The sequence below is a fragment of the Hyla sarda genome, chromosome 5 (genome assembly GCF_029499605.1).
Source record: "Hyla sarda isolate aHylSar1 chromosome 5, aHylSar1.hap1, whole genome shotgun sequence".
Classification (NCBI taxonomy): domain Eukaryota; kingdom Metazoa; phylum Chordata; class Amphibia; order Anura; family Hylidae; genus Hyla; species Hyla sarda.
This window is the reverse complement of record NC_079193.1, coordinates 339,980,431-339,998,726: the sequence shown is the minus strand read 5'-3', so window position 1 is coordinate 339,998,726 and position 18,296 is coordinate 339,980,431. Positions and strand designations below refer to the sequence as shown.

General features: G+C 43.0%; 1 protein-coding gene across 11 annotated transcripts in view; it reads right to left on the bottom strand.

The window, feature by feature from the left end:
* Positions 1–18,296, bottom strand: part of RIMS2 (regulating synaptic membrane exocytosis 2) — a 680,796-nt gene that overhangs the window by 115,008 nt on the left and 547,492 nt on the right. For all 11 annotated transcript variants that reach the window (XM_056522548.1, XM_056522549.1, XM_056522550.1 and 8 more), the window contains one exon: positions 13,768–13,874. In XM_056522548.1, coding sequence (XP_056378523.1) covers positions 13,768–13,874 — 107 coding nt within the window. The remainder of the gene's footprint in view (positions 1–13,767; positions 13,875–18,296) is intronic.

Here is an 18,296-nt window from a genome sequence, read left to right as displayed (position 1 = left end):
TAAGATGTCAGATTGCCGGGGTCCCGCTGCTGGGGACCCCGGGGATCGCTGCTGCGGCACCGCGCTATCATTACAGCACAGAGCGAGTTCACTCTGTGTGTAATGACGGGCGATACAGGGGCCGGAGCAGCATTACGTCATGGCTCCGCCCCTCATGACATCACGGCCCGTCCCCTTAATGCAAGTCTATGGCAGGGGGCGTGACAACCACGCCCCCTCCCATAGACTTGAATTGACGGGGCGGGCCGTGTTGTCACAAGGGGCGGAGCCATGACGTAATGCTGCTCCGGCCCCTGTATCGCCCGTCATTACGTGAGCTCTGGGCAGTAATGATAGCGGGGTGCTGCAGCAGCGATCCCCGGGGTCCCCAGCAGCGGGACCCCGGCAATCTGACATCTTATCCCCTATCCGTTGGATAGGGGATACGATGTCTAGGGGCGGAGTACCCCTTTAATGCAACATATTTAACAAGGTAACCATTAACCTAAGAAAAAATATTTTCTTCATTTCAAAAGGTGCCCACAGCCTTCAACTGATCTCCTAAAAAATGGTATAAACAGCAAGCACAACATAGAAGACCCCTCACAATGATATGCTTGAGCCCAGGGTTTCTTCAAATAGTTATGTGCAACGCTCTTCCTGCAGTCTACAGGGCGACATTTCCAGCACTGATCCTGGCACCTCGAGCTGAAGATAGATTAATAAACGGCTGGGAAATTATATATCTTAGAGACGCAAATGTGTGTGAAGAACAACCATGCACCTATTAGCATCTCTCCTACTAATTGCTAAGTAAATGGACAGGAACACTTTGATACGTCCTACTAATGTACATCTGGTTCTGTTAAAGGGGTATTCCAGGCAAAAACTTTTTTTATATATATCAACTGGCTCTGGAAAGTTAAACAGATTTGTAAATTACTTCTATTAAAAAATATTAATCCTTCCAATAGTTATTAGCTTCTGAAGTTGAGTTGCTGTTTTCTGTCTAACTACTTTCTGATGACTCACGTCACGGGAGCTGTGCAGTTCCTATGGGGATATTCTCCCATCATGCACAGCTCCCGGGACGTGACATCATCATTGAGCAGTTAGACAGAAAACTTCAGAAGCTAATAACGATTGGAAGGATTAAGATTTTTTTTATAGAAGTAATTTACAAATCTGTTTAACTTTCCGGAGCCAGTTGATATATCAAAAAAAAGTTTTTGCCTGGAATACCCCTTTAATATATAACAGTGCTCTCCAACCTGCGGACCTCCAGATGCTGCAAAACTACAACTCCCAGCACGCCCGGACAGCCATCTGCTGTCCGGGCATGCTGGGAGTTGTAGTTTTGCAATATCTGGAGGTCCGCAGGTTGAAGACCACTGATATATAATATATTTTCCCTCTTGAATTAATAGGGTCAATCACGTTCTCTCCGCACATAAAGTATTTTTGACAGTAAACGTGTTGCAGTTTGCGGCACTTTCCAAAATACTGAAACCATGATGGACCTTATTAAAGGGGTACTCCGGTAGAAAACTTATTTATTTATTTATTTTTTTTAAATCAACTTGTGCCAGAAAGTTAAACAGATTTGTAAATTACTTCTATAAAAAAAAAAATCTTAATCCTTCCAGTACTTATTAGCTGCTGAATACTACAGAGGAAATTCTTTTCTTTTTGGAACACAGAGCTCTCTGCTGACATCATGACCACAGTGCTCTCTGCTGACATCTCTGTCCATTTTAGGAACTGTCCAGAGCAGCATATGTTTGCTATGGAGATTTTCTAAATTCCTAAAATGGACAGAGATGTCAGCAGAGAGCTCTGTGCTCGTGATGTCAGCAGAGAGCTCTGTGTTCCAAAAAGAAAAGAATTTCCTATGGAGTATTCACCAGCTAATAAGTACTGGAAGGATTAAGATTTTTTTTTTAATAAAAGCAATTTACAAATCTGTTTAACTTTCTGGCACCAGTTGATTTAAAAAAAAAAAAAAAAAAAAAAAGTTTTCCACCGGAGTACCCCTTTAAAGACTATGTGGCTTACTAGTGTCCACAGTAAGCCACAGCCACTTTAAAATATAAAGTACAGCAAAATGCATAAACGAAGGTAATGATGAGTTCACACCTTGTCTTCTGCCCCCTATTGGGCTATAGTTTGGCAACTGATGGCAGAAGTCCAACCTGTGGGACCAACCAAAATATCAGAAACGGGACCCGAGCTCTCACTGAGGAGATCATGTGGTAGGCGGCACACACTCCATTCATTTCTATGAGAGCGCTGAAGACGTCTAAGAATAGCGCTCTCTGGCACTCTGCCGCCCCCCGCCGTGATCACCTACTGATTCCCTATCCTGTTAGGTTTCACTGGACAACCACTTTAAAGGGGTACTCCGGTGCTTAAACATCTTATCCCCTATCCAAAGGATAGGGGATAAGATGCCTGATCGCGGGAGCCCCGCCGCTGGGGACCCCCGGGATCATGCACGCGGCACCCCGTTTGTAATCAGTGCCCGGAGCGTGTTCGCTTCGGGACTGATTACCGGCGACCGCAGGGCCGGCGGCGTGTGACGTCACGCCTCCGCCACCATGTGACATCACGCTCCGCCCCTCAATGCAAGCCGACGGGAGGGGGCGTGATAGCTATCCCTCCCCCTCCAGTAGGCTTGCATTGAGGGGCGGAGCATGACGTCACACGGGGGCGGAGGCGTGACGTCACACGCCGCCCGCCCTGTGGTCGACCATAATCAGACCCGGAGCGAACACGTTCCGGGGACTGATTACAAACGGGGTGCCGCGTGCATGATTTCGGGGGTCCCCAGCGGCGGGACTCCCGCGATCAGGCATCTTATCCCTTATCCTTTGGATAGGGGATAAGATGTCTAAGCACCGGAGAACCCCTTTAACTTGAATGGGCAGAACATAGTCTATGTTTTCTCCAATTCCTAAATGTATACCCTGTATAGGCAAAATTGTGGTAGATCATGTTTTTAAGACCTGCCTGTACGATGTATACATTTGGGAAATGGACATTGGGGGGTATTTATCAAAGGATTTATGTGGTTTTTTTTCACGTAACTTTGGCGCAATACTTTGGCGCAGTGTCTTTTTGCGCCAAAGTTTGGCGCATCTTCACCACTGTCATTTTTACAACTTTCTCAAAGTCACACGGTCCTGTGTGTGATTTTAACTTTAGTCAGTAATTCATCATTTGCGCCAATCGATCTTTGGCGCAATTTTGCGGCTTTAGGGTTTTTTTCAGGCGCAAATCACCGCCAAGAAATTTTGCACTTGGAAAACACACTTAGCAATGTCAGAAAATGTAAAGGTGTCAAAATACATTAAAACATTTTTTTTGTGAAAGCAGCGACGCCTCCGGGGCTGCGCAATACTATCCTGCGACATAGTTGTCTCTGAGGAACCTTCACCCTCCGTTCAGCCGGCATTGGACATGGCCGCACAGGTTCAGGAAAGGTAAAGCACTAAAGCAGTGGTCTCCAACCTGTGGACCTCCAGATGTTGCATAACTACAACACCCAGCATGCCCGGACAGCCAACGGCTGTCCGGGCATGCTGGGAATTGTAGTTTTGCAACATCTGGAGGGCCACAGGTTGGAGACCACTGCACTAAAGTAACAAAAAAAAAAAAAAAAAAAAACTACCCAAGTTGAAAATAAAATCCATTTCACATGGTGACTATAAACCCCCAAAAGAAAATACCTCATGTCGCTCGCTGATATACTACAGGAGGGACTCCGAAATGGCTGCTCTACAGGGTAAAATACGCGTCCTCTGTGGGGGTAAGTTCTGTGTAAAAGGCGCTGTGAACAGCTGATTTCAACACTTGCGCCAAAATTACTAATAACTTGCACCAAATGATAAATTTGGTGAATGTCCACGAAAACCAAAGTGAAAAAAAAAAAGGGTAAAAAGAAACTGTCAACAGGCAAAATTGATAAATACCCCCCCATAGAGTAGCCCCCGTTAGACTTTGTTCTGCCCATAAGTAACACATCAGGCTTTTGCCAACATATAAGCAAAGGACGACTTACCACATACAGTCGGGGCTTCAGGTGTAATTCCACATGGGGAGCATTATTTTACCTCATTTATGTATTGCAAAGTGGTATTTTCTGGTCACCCTATAATTATAATCATTTGGGGGAAATATTTTGGAATGAGGCTGGACACAGACCTATGGGAGATATAGGGGGGGGGGGGTATTTATCAATTTTGCCTGTTGACAGTTTCTTTTTACCCTTTTTTTTCTTCACTTTGGTTTTCGCGGACATGCACCAAATTTATCATTTGGCGCAAGTTGTTAGTAATTTTGGCGCAAATGTTGAAATCAGCTGTTCACAGCGCCTTTTACACAGAACTTACCCCCACAGAGGACGCGTATTTTACCCTGTAGAGCAGCCATTTCGGAGTCCCTCCTGCAGTATATCAGCAAGCGACATGAGGTATTTTCTTTTGTGGGGTTTATAGTCACCATGTGAAATGGATTTTATTTTCAACTTGAGTAGTTTTTTTTTTTTGTTACTTTAGTGCAGTGGTCTTCAACCTGCGGACCTCCAGATGTTGCAAAACTACAATTCCCAGCATGCCCGGACAGCCGTTGGCTGTCCGGGCATGCTGGGAGTTGTAGTTTTGCAAAATCTGGAGGTCCGCAGGTTGGAGACCACTGCTTTAGTGCTTTACCTTTCCTGAACCTGTGCGGCCATGTCCAATGCTGGCTCAACGGAGGTGAAGGTTCCTCAGAGACAACTATGTCGCAGGATAGTATTGCGCAGCCCCGGAGGCGTCGCTGCTTTCACAAAAAAATGTTTTAATGTATTTTGACGCCTTTACATTTTCTGACATTGCTAAGTGTGTTTTCCATGTGCAAAATTTATTGGCGGTGATTTGCGCCCAAAAAAAACCCTAAAGGCGCAAAATTGCGCCAAAGATCGATTGGCGCAAATGATGAATTACTGACTAAAGTTAAAATCACACACAGGACCGTGTGATTTTGAGAAAGTTGTAAAAATGACAGTGGAGAAGATGCGCCAAAGTATTGCGCCAAAGTTACGTGAAAAAACAACACATAAATCCTTTGATAAATACCCCCCAATGTTCTCAGTGAATGATGTGGTATAGAACATACTATTCCTCAACAAAATAACCTTATCACATCCAGCAGTGCCCCAGATATGGTCAGATCTACCATTACCTTTAGATGATATTTTCAATAATTTGTGTGCACACGTTTGGCTGAAATTAGAAGTGTACTACAAGCTTAGCCCGTCATATACCAGGGCAAAATATGTATTCATGTTGCATTGTGATTGCTTGTCATCTGTGATACATGTTCTACAAAATTTCTGTCGGGATGCATAGCTTTTAATTCCATTACACACCTATCTGCATTACTTAACATTTAAAAGAATCTAGCCTGTTGTGATCTAGCTGCCAGGAGACGACCGTCTAAGCTATGGCTTCCAGTGACCATTTGGGGGCAATTAACATGACTGTGCTGATCAATGGACACTACTTGCCTGGATGGTAAATTTGACACCTTCCCAGACAAGCAGACTCCAAGGCCTGATGTCAATAGATCAAAGGAATGTTTGGGACGTAGCTCCCTATAGAAATGCCATATCTTCCAAATATTAGATATGGGGGTCAGGGAAGTATGTCCGCATCCCCTATATTATACGGTTAGATTCTCCATCATACTACCTTTAAAATGAGTCCTCACATGACCCTTGTGTATTGATCCCTGCCCGAACTGTATGCGCTGGGTAAATCATACACAATAAGGGGGTCATGTCACGTACACCTAGAAAGAGGATTTGATGGAGAACCCAAATATAACAAAATGATGTGGGTGCCTGACCCATGATAACAGTTAGGGGTAATTTCCTATTCTTTGGGCATAAGGTTATCAGGAGGAAGGGGGCAGAATCTATCTCTCCTCCTTGTCCTGCCCAGGGGCTGAACATAGAGGTGTCACCTGTCCATAGCAGGGTATAAAACTTCAGAACTGGGGGGACTAGGGGGTCCTACCAGACCCCATGGGATAGAACTCTAACTTTTTGTAAGTAAGGACTCTGTTTTTTCCCTTTTATTTTATTTTCTGTATGGTGAAACTTTGTCTTGTTAACATCTATTTTTACATGTACTGTGAATATTTTTCTTTCATAATAAATCATTAATTTATTAACCTCCCTGGCGGTATTATTCTTTCTGGAAATTTGTACCAAAAGCGGTACAATTTTTTGCACTGAATTTCACATCTTCTTTCCGCCCATTTCACATCTCCCCCATCACATTCCCCCTCCCTTGTCACATTCTCCCCCCTCCTTGTCACATTCCCCCCCTTGTCACATTCCCCCCCTTGTCACATTCCCCCCCTTGTCACATTCCCCCCCTTGTCACATTCCCCCCCTTGTCACATTCTACCCCCCCCCCCCCCCCCCCCCCTGTCACATTCTTGTCCTGCAGCAGTATGCACTGGGTTTGCCGGCAGATTTCAAACCTAGTGTATTTGCTGCAGAACAAGTCCTTTCACCTTCAGCCAATCACAGGCTTTACACCACTGTGGCCTGTGATTGGCTGAAAAGTGAAAGGTCCTGTAAGATGAATAGAGCAGGGACCAGAGCACATGAAGGGGAACGACATCTTCAGGGACCGGGACAAGGTGAGCAAAAGTTTTTTTTTATTTTACTACTTTTTCCTTTTACATTTAGCTCAGTGTTTTTCTAACAGGGTGCCTCCAGCTGTTGTGAAACTACTACTCCCAGCATGCCCGGACAGCCTTTGGCTGTTCGGGCATGCTGAGAGTTGTAGTTTTGTAACAGCTGGAGGCCCCCTGGTAGGGAAACACTGACTTTTAGTATTTTTCTTTACCTGCTCTGGCCGGGCCCCGCAACGGGAGCCAACCAGAGCAGATAATCGCATGTTTTCCCGGGGGCCGCATCGCTATATCACATTGCTTTTGCGATATATCGTGCAGCCCGGCCGGGAACTCTGCAATTCTACCCCGAGCGTGACTCAGGGTTACCGATCCTGGCAGGGAAAATTAACCCCGAGTCACGCTCGGGAATACTGCTCAGGAGGTTAAGTCCCGCCTTATGTCTGGTAAAACGGACGTACATTGTCCTTGGAGAGATTGAAGTTATAGTCTTAGATTTACCTGTTCGGCTACATTATAGATGTGGATTAATCTTTTTCCTGTTTTTTTATACTACTGGGGATAGTAGATTATATTTGGGAATTGTAGCATATCCAGATTGGATTGATAGCTTCTTGACGGCTTGAAATTAGGCAGGTGGTGGCAGCGATTTAATTGGGTGGTGTAAGAGGGATTTTTTATCATTATTTTCGGTCTAGTGCAGACAAATAGTGATTTTATAGATAATCCTACCACCCGCACGTCTCGGTTCGTGACAAGCCGACTATAGCTGCTTACTTGTCACTTGGAAGAAGTCCACTTTGTTGTTTTACACTTTTCATTTAAGTATGGGAGGACATTTATCATTGTTTGCTTTGGTAAGCGAGTTCTGTAGGCATTTTTTATTTTTTTTGCTTATGTGTGATATTTTTATCATACTATCACAGGGGGTTGATAAATTTGGCTCTCATAACAAAAAAAAAACCAATAAAATCACTTTGGAATGCCATTTTCTTAGCACAGATAAGCAAATAAATGTATGTGTGTTTATGACATTTTTTTACTTTTTTCACCCTAAATGTACTAACCCATTTTTTTTTTCTTTTCATTTCAGATCTGTCTATCCTGTGGGCTACTTCAGATTTGGTGGACTACGATGACCAGCGTTTTTTTGTTTAATATTAACAACATTTTGCAACGAGGGCTTGTGGGGGAGTATTTTTTTGAATAAAAGTTTTTTAAATGTATTTTTTTATTTATTTACTTTACAGGCTTAGTAGTGATAGCCAACTTATAGACGGAGTCCATTACTAAGCCGGGCTTCGCGTTAGCCCCAAAAACAGCTAGCGCTAAGATCCAATTATTACCCCGGTACCCACCGCCACAAAAGTGTCAGAAAGAGCCAGTAGCAAGAGGCCCGAAGAGTCAAAAATGGCGCTCCTGGGCCTAGGCGGTAACAGGCTGGCGTTATTTAGGCTGGGGAGGGCCAGTAACAATGGTCCTTGCCCGCCCTGGTAAGATCAGGCTGTTGCTGTTTGGTTGGTATCTGGCTGAGAATAAAAATACAGGGAACCCTATGAGTTTTTCTTTTATAATTAAATTATTTATGGGGGAAAAAAACGCATAAGGTTCCCCATATTTTTATTCTCAGCCAAATATCACCCAAGCAGCAGCCTGACATTACCAGGGTGGGTGAGGACCATTGTTACTGGCCCTCCCCAGCCTAAATGATGCCAGCCTGTTACCGCCTAGACCCAGTAGCGCCATATTTGACAAACTGGTCCTGTTGGTTAAAGCGTACCTGTCATAGTGCAAAAAAAAGAAAAAAAGTGATATGTTACTCAGGACCCAATCCTGATCATGTGCATATAAATTTTACATGTCTCAGACCTATATATCCAGAGATATAAGCATTTATCTGCTGGTGAGTTACTTTTTCATTGTGCAGGCTGGAGGGGGCGTGTCAGTCTGTCTCCCTCACAGGAGCAAGCCTGGGCAGTCAGCCAATCAGTACTCTCTACTCTGTAACCCTTTCCTCTCTGGTTTTATGTGCTGTACATGTTACACAAAGGAAGATGCTTGGAGTTTGCCTGCAGTAATCAGAAGACATTATGGTGAATTCATCACAGGATAAAGGGGGAGATTTATCAAAACCTGTGCAGAGGCAAAGTTGCCCAGTTGCCCATAGCAACCAATCAGCTCACTACTTTCATTTTTAACAAGGCCTCTGCAAAATGAAAGAAGCAATCTGATTGGTTGCTATGGGCAACTGAGCAGCTTTTCCTTTGCACAGGTTTTGATAAATCTCCCCCAAAATGTATACATATAAGAATAGATCTTTATAAAATTAGTGCAAAGATTTTTTAGATAAAAGTACAGCATTTTTATGAATACATGTTCTATCTGTTTTATCTTCTCCTAGTAAAGCTGGATGCTAATCAGCATAGCTGTCACTATGTGTGTCATTCATCTTTCACAGACTCCTGAATGTCTGATCAACTTCTTTGTCATTCAGGAGTCCGAGAAAGCTTTGACTATTTCAACATGCTGGGAGTTGTAGTTTAGTAACAACTGAAGCGGCAGTGTTTGTAAATAACTGTGGTAGAGCAGCTGTTGTAAAACTACAACTCCCAGCATGTCCACACATCCTTTATCTGTAGTTTTGCATACACAATAGAAATCTCCTATACTGGATACCGGTATGCTTTACGGCTGGTATCCAGTATGCTGTAAAATCTAGACTAGTCTGTCTGGCTAAAAGACAGGCGACCCCTAGTGGCGACTATTTTGAGCTTGAATTTCAGGTGAAAATAAAAAAATTTTTTAACAGGTGTATATTGTGAAATTTCATATTATAATGTGTCCTGCAATATATGAAAAGTTTTTAACAAGGAGAGTGCCTCATTAATGGATTCTGTCTATAAGACAGCTTTCACTAAGCCTGAAAAGTAAATAAAAAATAAAAAAAACAACATGTTTAAAAAACTTTTATTCCAAAAAACACTCCCTCACAAGCCCTCGTTAACCATTTTATTAACATTAAAGGGGTACTCCGGCGCTAAGACATCTTATCCCCTATCCTTTGGATAGGGGATAAGATGCCTGATCGTGCGGGTCCCACCGCTGGGGACCACCGTGATCTTGCATGCAGCACCCCGTTACCATCAGTCCCTGGAGCATGTTCGCTCCAGGTCTGATGACTAGCGATCACGGGGCTGGAGCATTGTGACATCATGGCTCCGCCCCCATGTGACGTCACACTCCTCCCCCTCAATGCAAGCCTATGAGAGGGGGCGTGACAGCTGTTTGTAGTTCTGACAAGTTTTTTTTTTTTAGTCCTGTCTGTCTTGTGATCTGTCTGTACTCATGGCTGTTTTTATCTTAAACCTTTATCCTGACTTGTATTCAAACTTGTTTGTGTTTTGTTCTCGGCCACGGTATAGGTAAGGATCCATTGCATCTCTTGCTGTGCTCCAAGCCTGGTGTGTTCTTTGTTCTTACTTGTTTGAACCTGAACCTGTATCCTGACTTGTATTATGACCTGTTTGTGTTTTGTGCTCCACCACGGTATAGGTCCTGATCCATTGCTTCTCTTGCTTTGTCCCTCTGCCTGGTGTATTTCTGTGTTTAGTCTTAGGTGATCCCATACCTGTTTATCCTGATCTGTATAGTGTCCTGACTTCAGTTACCTCTTCACTCACCTTCATTCCTGGTAATCCTGCAACTATATGTTCCTTACGTTTGTCCTTACGCTCATGTCTGCTTTATTTTTTTGGTCCTGAAACTGTTAGTCAGGTCTCTATATACCTGCCGTTATATACCTGCCGTTATATCTGTTTGTTACAACTTTGCATTCCTGTTCATATATATTATCCGGTTTATCTATGTGTTCATTCTAGCTTGTTAACCCTTTGTATTCCGACCTGTTTCCCTGACCTGCGTAGAGTTCTGTTTATAATTTTTACGTGTGTGGCCCCTGCACTTTAGTCCAGCAAAAGGACTGTCTCCAAGTTCTAGATCCGATGTCTAGGGCAGATATGCAAGTAGTCAGGGATAGTGGTTCTGGGTGAGCTTAGGATCACACTAATCCCTGCCCTACATGACAGGGACATAGCAAGGTTGGAAAGAGCAGGGGAAATTCTCACAGGAATGGTCAAGTAGAGATTTGGCAAGTGGTGCAAAATATAGGTTCTTGGAAATCTTTGCTTCACCCTGCAACTTTTGCCTGTACTATGGAAAGTTATAACCGCTTGGACTTACTGACGGCTGTTGTAACTTGATTCAGATAGCAGTTCTTCCAGAACTGACAGGAGGGTAAGGGGATAGGGATACCACAAAAAGGCTCTGTTCTCTGCTCAGCATGACTCCCTATCCACATTTAAGGGAAGGGGGCAACGCATTGAGCCTTTGCCCCAGGGTGAAGAAAAAAAAAAATGTGCATCTCTGCTGCAGCTTATATTTAGAGGACCTTTGTAACAAAAACGTACTGCCCAAAGCAGACAACCCTATTAATGGCTTCCAATCACAGACATTGATTTTATGAGAGTATCCATGTTCTCTGTCAGTGCAGGAGCTTCATTACATTCTTTGTACCTCCAAAAGAGGAGGTTAAATGAGGTAAAATTGTGCAGATCTGAATGATAATCTGCAATTACTGCTGGAACTGTGGAAGAAAGATTCATATATATTCATGCTAGAGACATGCAGCTGGCATCCTGGAAAACAGCGCCCAGCCAGCCTAGTAACAGATTGCAATTTGTACCAAAAATACAGGAAAGGATATGTACAGTCTCAAAGAAGACAGAAAATACTCATTGAAATGCTAAGCAGCCCTTTTCTGCAATGGACATTATCAAAGCGCACATCAAGAAAATAGATGGTGATGAGCCTTCTGGACCAATACCACAAATACAAGAAGAATAGATAGATAGATATAATCCTTTCTTATGTACAGAAAAGAGTAGTGTTCGCAGTACTTAAAGGGTAGGTCCATTTTGCAATTAATTATTTTTAATGTTGCAATGAAGAAATTATGCCAACAGCTCCTATGTGTCTCCATGGGTACAAAGAAACCCAGATTGGTCTGAACCTGCAGCCATACTGCTTCCATCTGTTCGCTACGTCTTAATAACACATACGAGAAGTCAAGGAAAGATGAAGGAGATGCAGGATTAGTCTACACAGGGTTTATTTGTAGTCTGTTACCATTGAGACACAACGTTCTGCATAGAAGCTGTAAATAAATGGCTGCAATGGTTCCTTTGCTGATTTTGCTAGTTCCCATGATGTACGTGGGCCGCCATGTGTTCATTACATTGGTATTACGGTAGGTGTGTCTTCACCAAGAGATCTTACTAGCCACAGAAGACATAAGACTAACACAGAGCGGGAAGAGGATGAGAGATGGGAGATATCTGGAATCAGGGCTCATCTTTTATATCTAAATGTGCATTGGAAGAATGAAATCTGAGCTGAGGTTGGTTGCTGGGGAAAAAACGGCCAGTTTGGGTTTCAGGCAGATTGACAAATCTGGGCCATTATGTAAAGAAACAAGATAAACTACAGTGAAGCTCCTTTGAGACGACCACTCAAGTTTCCCCATCTGATTCCTTGTCCCTAGCATGGCTCCCTATTTCATTCCTAGCATGGCTTCCCATCTTATTTCTGGTCCAATCATGGTCCCCAATCTTAGTCCTGGTCCCTAGCATGGCTCCCCATTTTATTCCTGGTCCCTAGAATGACGCCCTATCTCATTCCTGGTCCCTAGTATGGCTCCCCATCTCATACCTGGTCCCCAGTATGACTCCTCATCTCATTAAGCATGGCTCCCCATCTCTCATTCCTGGTCCCCGACATAGCTCTCCATCTCAATCCTGGTCCCCCAGCATGGCCTCCATCTCATACCTGGTTCCCAGCATGGCTCCCCATTTCATTAGGCATGGCTCCCCATCTCTCATTCCTGGTCCCCGGCATAGCTCCCCATCTCAATCCTGGCCCCTAGCATGGCCTCCATCTCATATCTGGTCCCCAGCATGGCTCCCCATCTCATTAAGCATGGCTCCCCATCTCTCATTGCTGGTCCCCGGCATAGCTCCCCATCTCAATCCTGGTCCCTAGCATGGCTTCCATCTCATATCTGGTCCCCAGCATGGCTCCCCATCTCATTAAGCATAGCTCCCCATCTCATTCCTGGTCCATAGCAGGGCTCTCTATCTCATTCCTTGTCCCGGGCATAGCTCCCCATATCATTCCTGGCCCCTAGGAAGGCTGTCCATCTGATTCCTGGTAACTAGAATGACTCCCCATCTTATTCCTGGTCATTAGCATGGCCCCCATCTTATTCCTGGTCATTAGCCTGGCTTCCCCTCTCATTCTTGGTCACCATCATGGCTTCACTTCACAGTGCAGCAAGATGTAGATTTCACCCTTTCATTCTCTGAGAACCTCCCTCATATCTGTCCTGTAATATCACTTCTATGTCTCCTCCTCCTTCTTGCTCCAGAGGTCCAGAGCACATACAACTTCAATGTGTGGTCTTATCAAATAGGGTTCCTACTACAAAATTTGCCTTTTGTCGCATAACGGGGTCTTGTTATAGAATAGCAGTTTCCATAGACTATAATAGGAGGGGGGGGGGGGGCGCTTTTAGGGAGGTTTCACTTTCTTTAAAACATTCACATTATTAGGCTACATTTGTGTTTTGCCTTCTGTTTATAATAGAATTCAGTGTTGTGCCAGAATCGTTGTACAACATATCTCAACATTGTTCAACAGGCCCCATAGACAAATAATGGGGCTTTGTTGGGGTTTCTGATGGATACCAATACTGGCCTCCAGCACAGAGCTCTATAGGATGTAGATAGGACACTGTAAGTGGGGTCTGTAGGGCAGAAAGCACTGGGGTTGTATGTAAGTCATAAGTTATTACTACTCATAGAGTTAGAAAGAGCAGTGTTTGCCAACCAGTGTGTCTCCAGCTGTTGCAAAACTACAATTCCTAGAATGCCCGGACAGCCTTTGGCTGTCCGGGCATCCTAGGAATTGTAGTTTTGAAACAGCTGGAGGCGTGTCGGTTGGCAAACACTGATATAAAGTGACCCCCTATGAATAAAGCCTCCATCTTACCTTGGAATGATAGTCTTTCTCTAGCCTGGAGTCTGACCCCGTCACCTGCTTGTACTTGTTCATCTTCATTTTCATCTGTCGATTTCTTTCCTCTACATCCATTGAACCTGTCAAAAGCAGTGAGAAGCGATTACTACCAAACTACAGGCTATTAATACTTCTAATAGAGATGAGCGAACTTACAGTAAATTCAATTCGTCACAAACTTCTCGGCTCGGCAGTTGATGACTTTTCCTGCATAAATTAGTTCAGCTTTCCGGTGCTCCGGTGGTCTGGAAAAGGTGGATACATTCCTAGGAAAGAGTCTCCTAGGACTGTATCCACCTTTTCCAGCCCACCGGAGCACCTGAAAGCTGAACTAATTTAAGCAGGAAAAGTCATCAACTGCCGAGCCGAGAAGTTCGTGACGAATCGAATTTACTGTAAGTTCGCTCATCTCTAACTTCTAATATAGAACAACGTTACTTTCATTAAATATAGGAGGCCAGACATAACCAATGACAGCATAGCAAATCAGCCCCAGGTCTATACAAGAGGAAGAACCTGAGGTTCACATTGTTATTACAGTAGTGCAGTGTTTTCCAACCAGGGTGCCTCCAGCTGTTGCAAAATTACAACTCCCAGCATGCACCAGGGTGCCTCCAGCTGTTGCAAAACTAAAACTCCCATCATTCCCTGAGAGGATTTGTAGTTTTGCAAAAGCTGGAGACACCCTGGTTGGGAAACACTGCATTGGGAGTTTAAAAGCAATAAATATCCTAACCAGTGTGCCTCCAGCAGTTGCAAAACTATAACCCCCAGCATGCCCGGATAGCTTGGAGGCACTCTGGTTGGGAAACACTGCATTTGCAAGCAATTAATATCTAAATGGTTTCCCAATCAGGATGTCTGGAGTTGCTGGGAGTTGCTGTTTTGCAACAGCTGAAGGAACCCTGGTTGGAAAACACTGCACTAGGAGTTTAAAATCAATTGATATCCCAAGGGTTTTCCAACCAGCGTGCCTCCAGCTGTTGCAAAACTTCAACTCCTGGCATGCCAATGCCTTGGCATGGTGGGAGTTGTAGTTAAGTAACAGCTGGAGGCACCCTGGTGCATGCTGGGAGTTGTAGTTTTGCAACAGTTGAAGGCACACCACTTGGGAAACATTGTTATATATTGTAACTCTATGACCAGGGTGTCTTTGGCTGTCCGGGCATGCTGGAAGTTTTAGTTTTGCAACAGCTGGAGGCACCCAGGTTGGGAAACACTGCAGTAGTAGAAAGATCCATTTTGCAGCTTTTGGTTGTATAAGATATGTGTGGCACTGCAACTAAGCCCCATAGACTTACAATAGACCCAATACCAAACATAACCCATAGACAAGTTTAGCGCTGTTCATAGAAGAAAGCAGTGACATTATTTGTGTACAGCCCTTTATATGTCATGGTGATACTAAAAGCAAAATGATTCTACTGTTAGAAAATACTACGTGTCGTCCAGCCCAGCCATGCAAGAACTGCGGAGCAGATGATGAGACATGTACTCCCCTCATAATGAAGAATATGACCCCATTTAATGCAATTCAACTGACAACACAGATCCCGGATGTTGCATGATAAATGTGGTCTGCAGCTGATAAACACCGCGCGACACCCTGCAAATGTCTAAGCGTAAAAGCAATGGAGACCACAAAATAGGGAGAAATGATACAGTGCTATGGAAATCAGTGTTGTAGCATCCCCTGCCAGCCAAAGCTCAGCAATCATGTCTATTAATATTCCTGGATATTGTATCACCATCAAACCTGGTGAATTGTATTCATGTATTGATTGTTATGCTAGATAAATAGATAGATAGAGAGATAGATAGATAGATAGATAGATAGATAGATAGATATGAGATAGATAGAAATTAGATAGATAGATAGATAGATAGATATGAGATAGATAGATATGAGATAGATATGAGATAGATATGAGATAGATAGATATGGGATAGATATGATATAGATAGATAGATAGATAGATAGATAGGAGATATATATAAGATAGATAGATAGGAGATATATATGAGATAGATAGATAGATAGGAGATATATATAAGATAGATAGATAGGAGATATATATGAGATAGATAGATAGATATGAGATAGATAGATAGATAGATAGGAGATATATATGAGATAGATAGATAGATAGATATGAGATAGATAGATATGAGATAGATAGATAGATATGAGATAGGTAGATAGATATGAGATAGATAGATATGGGATAGATATGATATAGATAGATAGATATGAGATAGATAGATATGGGATAGATATGATATAGATAGATATGAGATAGATGTGAGATAGATAGAAAGAGACAAAGAGGGAGAGAAAGAAAGAAAAAGAAAGATACATGAGAAAGATAGAGAGATCGACAGATAGATATGAGAGAGAGATAATAGATACCATTTACAGAAGCATTAATATAAATTACAGATATATAATTTCCAGAATCTTGTACATTCTGTAACATAAGGTACATGTTAAAGGTTTTTATCAGTCGAGGTCTCAATGTTCAGACCCTGCCCGATCACTAGAATGAGCAGGAAGAGGCGCGCAGCCATGTGCTCATCTCCCTACACTGGGGGACATTTCCTAATCTAGTCTATTCTGGGTATGCTTATAGACCAGTGTATGTGGTAGTCTCCTGTCTATTGTGCTCCTAATTTATCAAAGGTCTCACATCCCTTGATAAATTCTGTGCTCAGACTTCAGGGTCTACAGCTTAAACTGCATTTAGACCTGCTCCAGCGTGGTCTGACATTTCAGCGTACTTTGGGCAGATGCGACTTGTCGCACAAAAGTCACACTTGATAAATTCAGCACCAATGCATTTTCCAATGCATTTCCATCTAAAATAGACTAGAATGCATCATGTTCTAAAAATCCTCCACAGCAAAAGTCGCTGAAAAGTCGCACATATTTAGACTGCGACTTTCAGTGCGACAAATTTAGACAGGAAAAACCAGTCTAAATGCTTTGATAAATCTCCCCCACTGTGTCTATAAATCCTGGACCGCCTCATATACTTATTTTGTAAGTCCGTCTTGGTCATGTGACACAGAGCCGGGAGAGAACCTAATAAAGTTGCTCTTCCACAGCCTGAAATGGTGAGAGGCATAGAATGACCTGTCCGGCTCCATTCACCAGATATACTTTCTGCACAAGGCCAATCCAGGGCTTACATTGATATATAGATTTGTAGGAAAAGTTCCAGGATAACTCGTCATTTATTCATGTAAATCTCTGCTTATTCTGGGCTAAGTAGTCATGTGGGCGGTGCTAATCATTGATTGACAGCTGTCTGTATATGGACACTTAGAGAGATACTTTAGCTGTCTATCCCTGTATAAGATCACCAACATGACTCCTGGCCCAGAATACAGGAGATACATGAGAGCAGTATATTATATATCAATCTGCTCAGCTCCTCCTGCTCTATAACATGGCGCCGGCAGACAGGACTCCATTTATATTGTGATAGGTTCCCTTTAAGATTAAGGTGGCATTAATAATGCTTATAGCAGAGTTGATACTGATTTTAGGACAATAAAGCTTGGAAAGACATTAGCATGTAATCTGACCATAAATATTATGTGCTGGCCTAACCTTGGAAATGGACGACCTTTTAATGCAGTATTTCCCAACCAGTGTGCCTCCAGTTGTTGAAAAACTACAACTTCCAGCATGTCCAGACAGCCTACTGCTGGGAAACACTGATCTAATGTGAATGGAGGTCTCCCGATTCTCCCAATGTAGGGAGAAGAAATTATTAAAGGGGTACTCCAGTGGAAAACTTTTTTTTTTTTTAAATGAACTGGTGCCAGAAAGTTAAACAGATTTGTAAATTACTTCTATAAAAAAAATATTAATCCTTTTAGGACTTATTAACAGCTGTATGCTACAGAGGAAATTCTTTACTTTTTTAAATTTCTTTTTTGTCTTGTCCACCGTGCTCTCTGCTGACACCTCTGTCCGTGTCAGAAACTGTACAGAGTAGCATAGGTTTGCTATGGGGCTTTTCTCCTGCTCTGGTCAGTTCCTGATACGGGCATCAGGTGTCAGCAGAGAGCACTGTGGACAACACAAAAAAGAAATAAAATAAAATAAAGAATTTGCTCTGTAGCATACAGCTGCTAAAAAGTACTGAGAGGATTAAGATTTTTTAATAGAAGTAATTTACAAATCTGTTTAACTTTCTGGCACCAGTTCATTTAAAAAAAAAGTTTCCCACCGGAGTACCCCTTTAACCATCTGTCAATTGCCTAATCCATTTACAGACTGACCAGCACCAGGTGTAAAGAGGACTTTAGTATCCTCATCTCCTCCCTTATACTGACTGACCAGCAGAGGGCACCAGGTTTAGAGATAAGCTATTGTCAGAGGTGTCTGGCAGCAGCTTTCTCACCTCTTCTCAATGAAAACACATGTATGCCCAGCTGAATATGGATGTGTATGGGAAGATCAGCTAATTGACCAGCATTACAGAGAGTCTGTC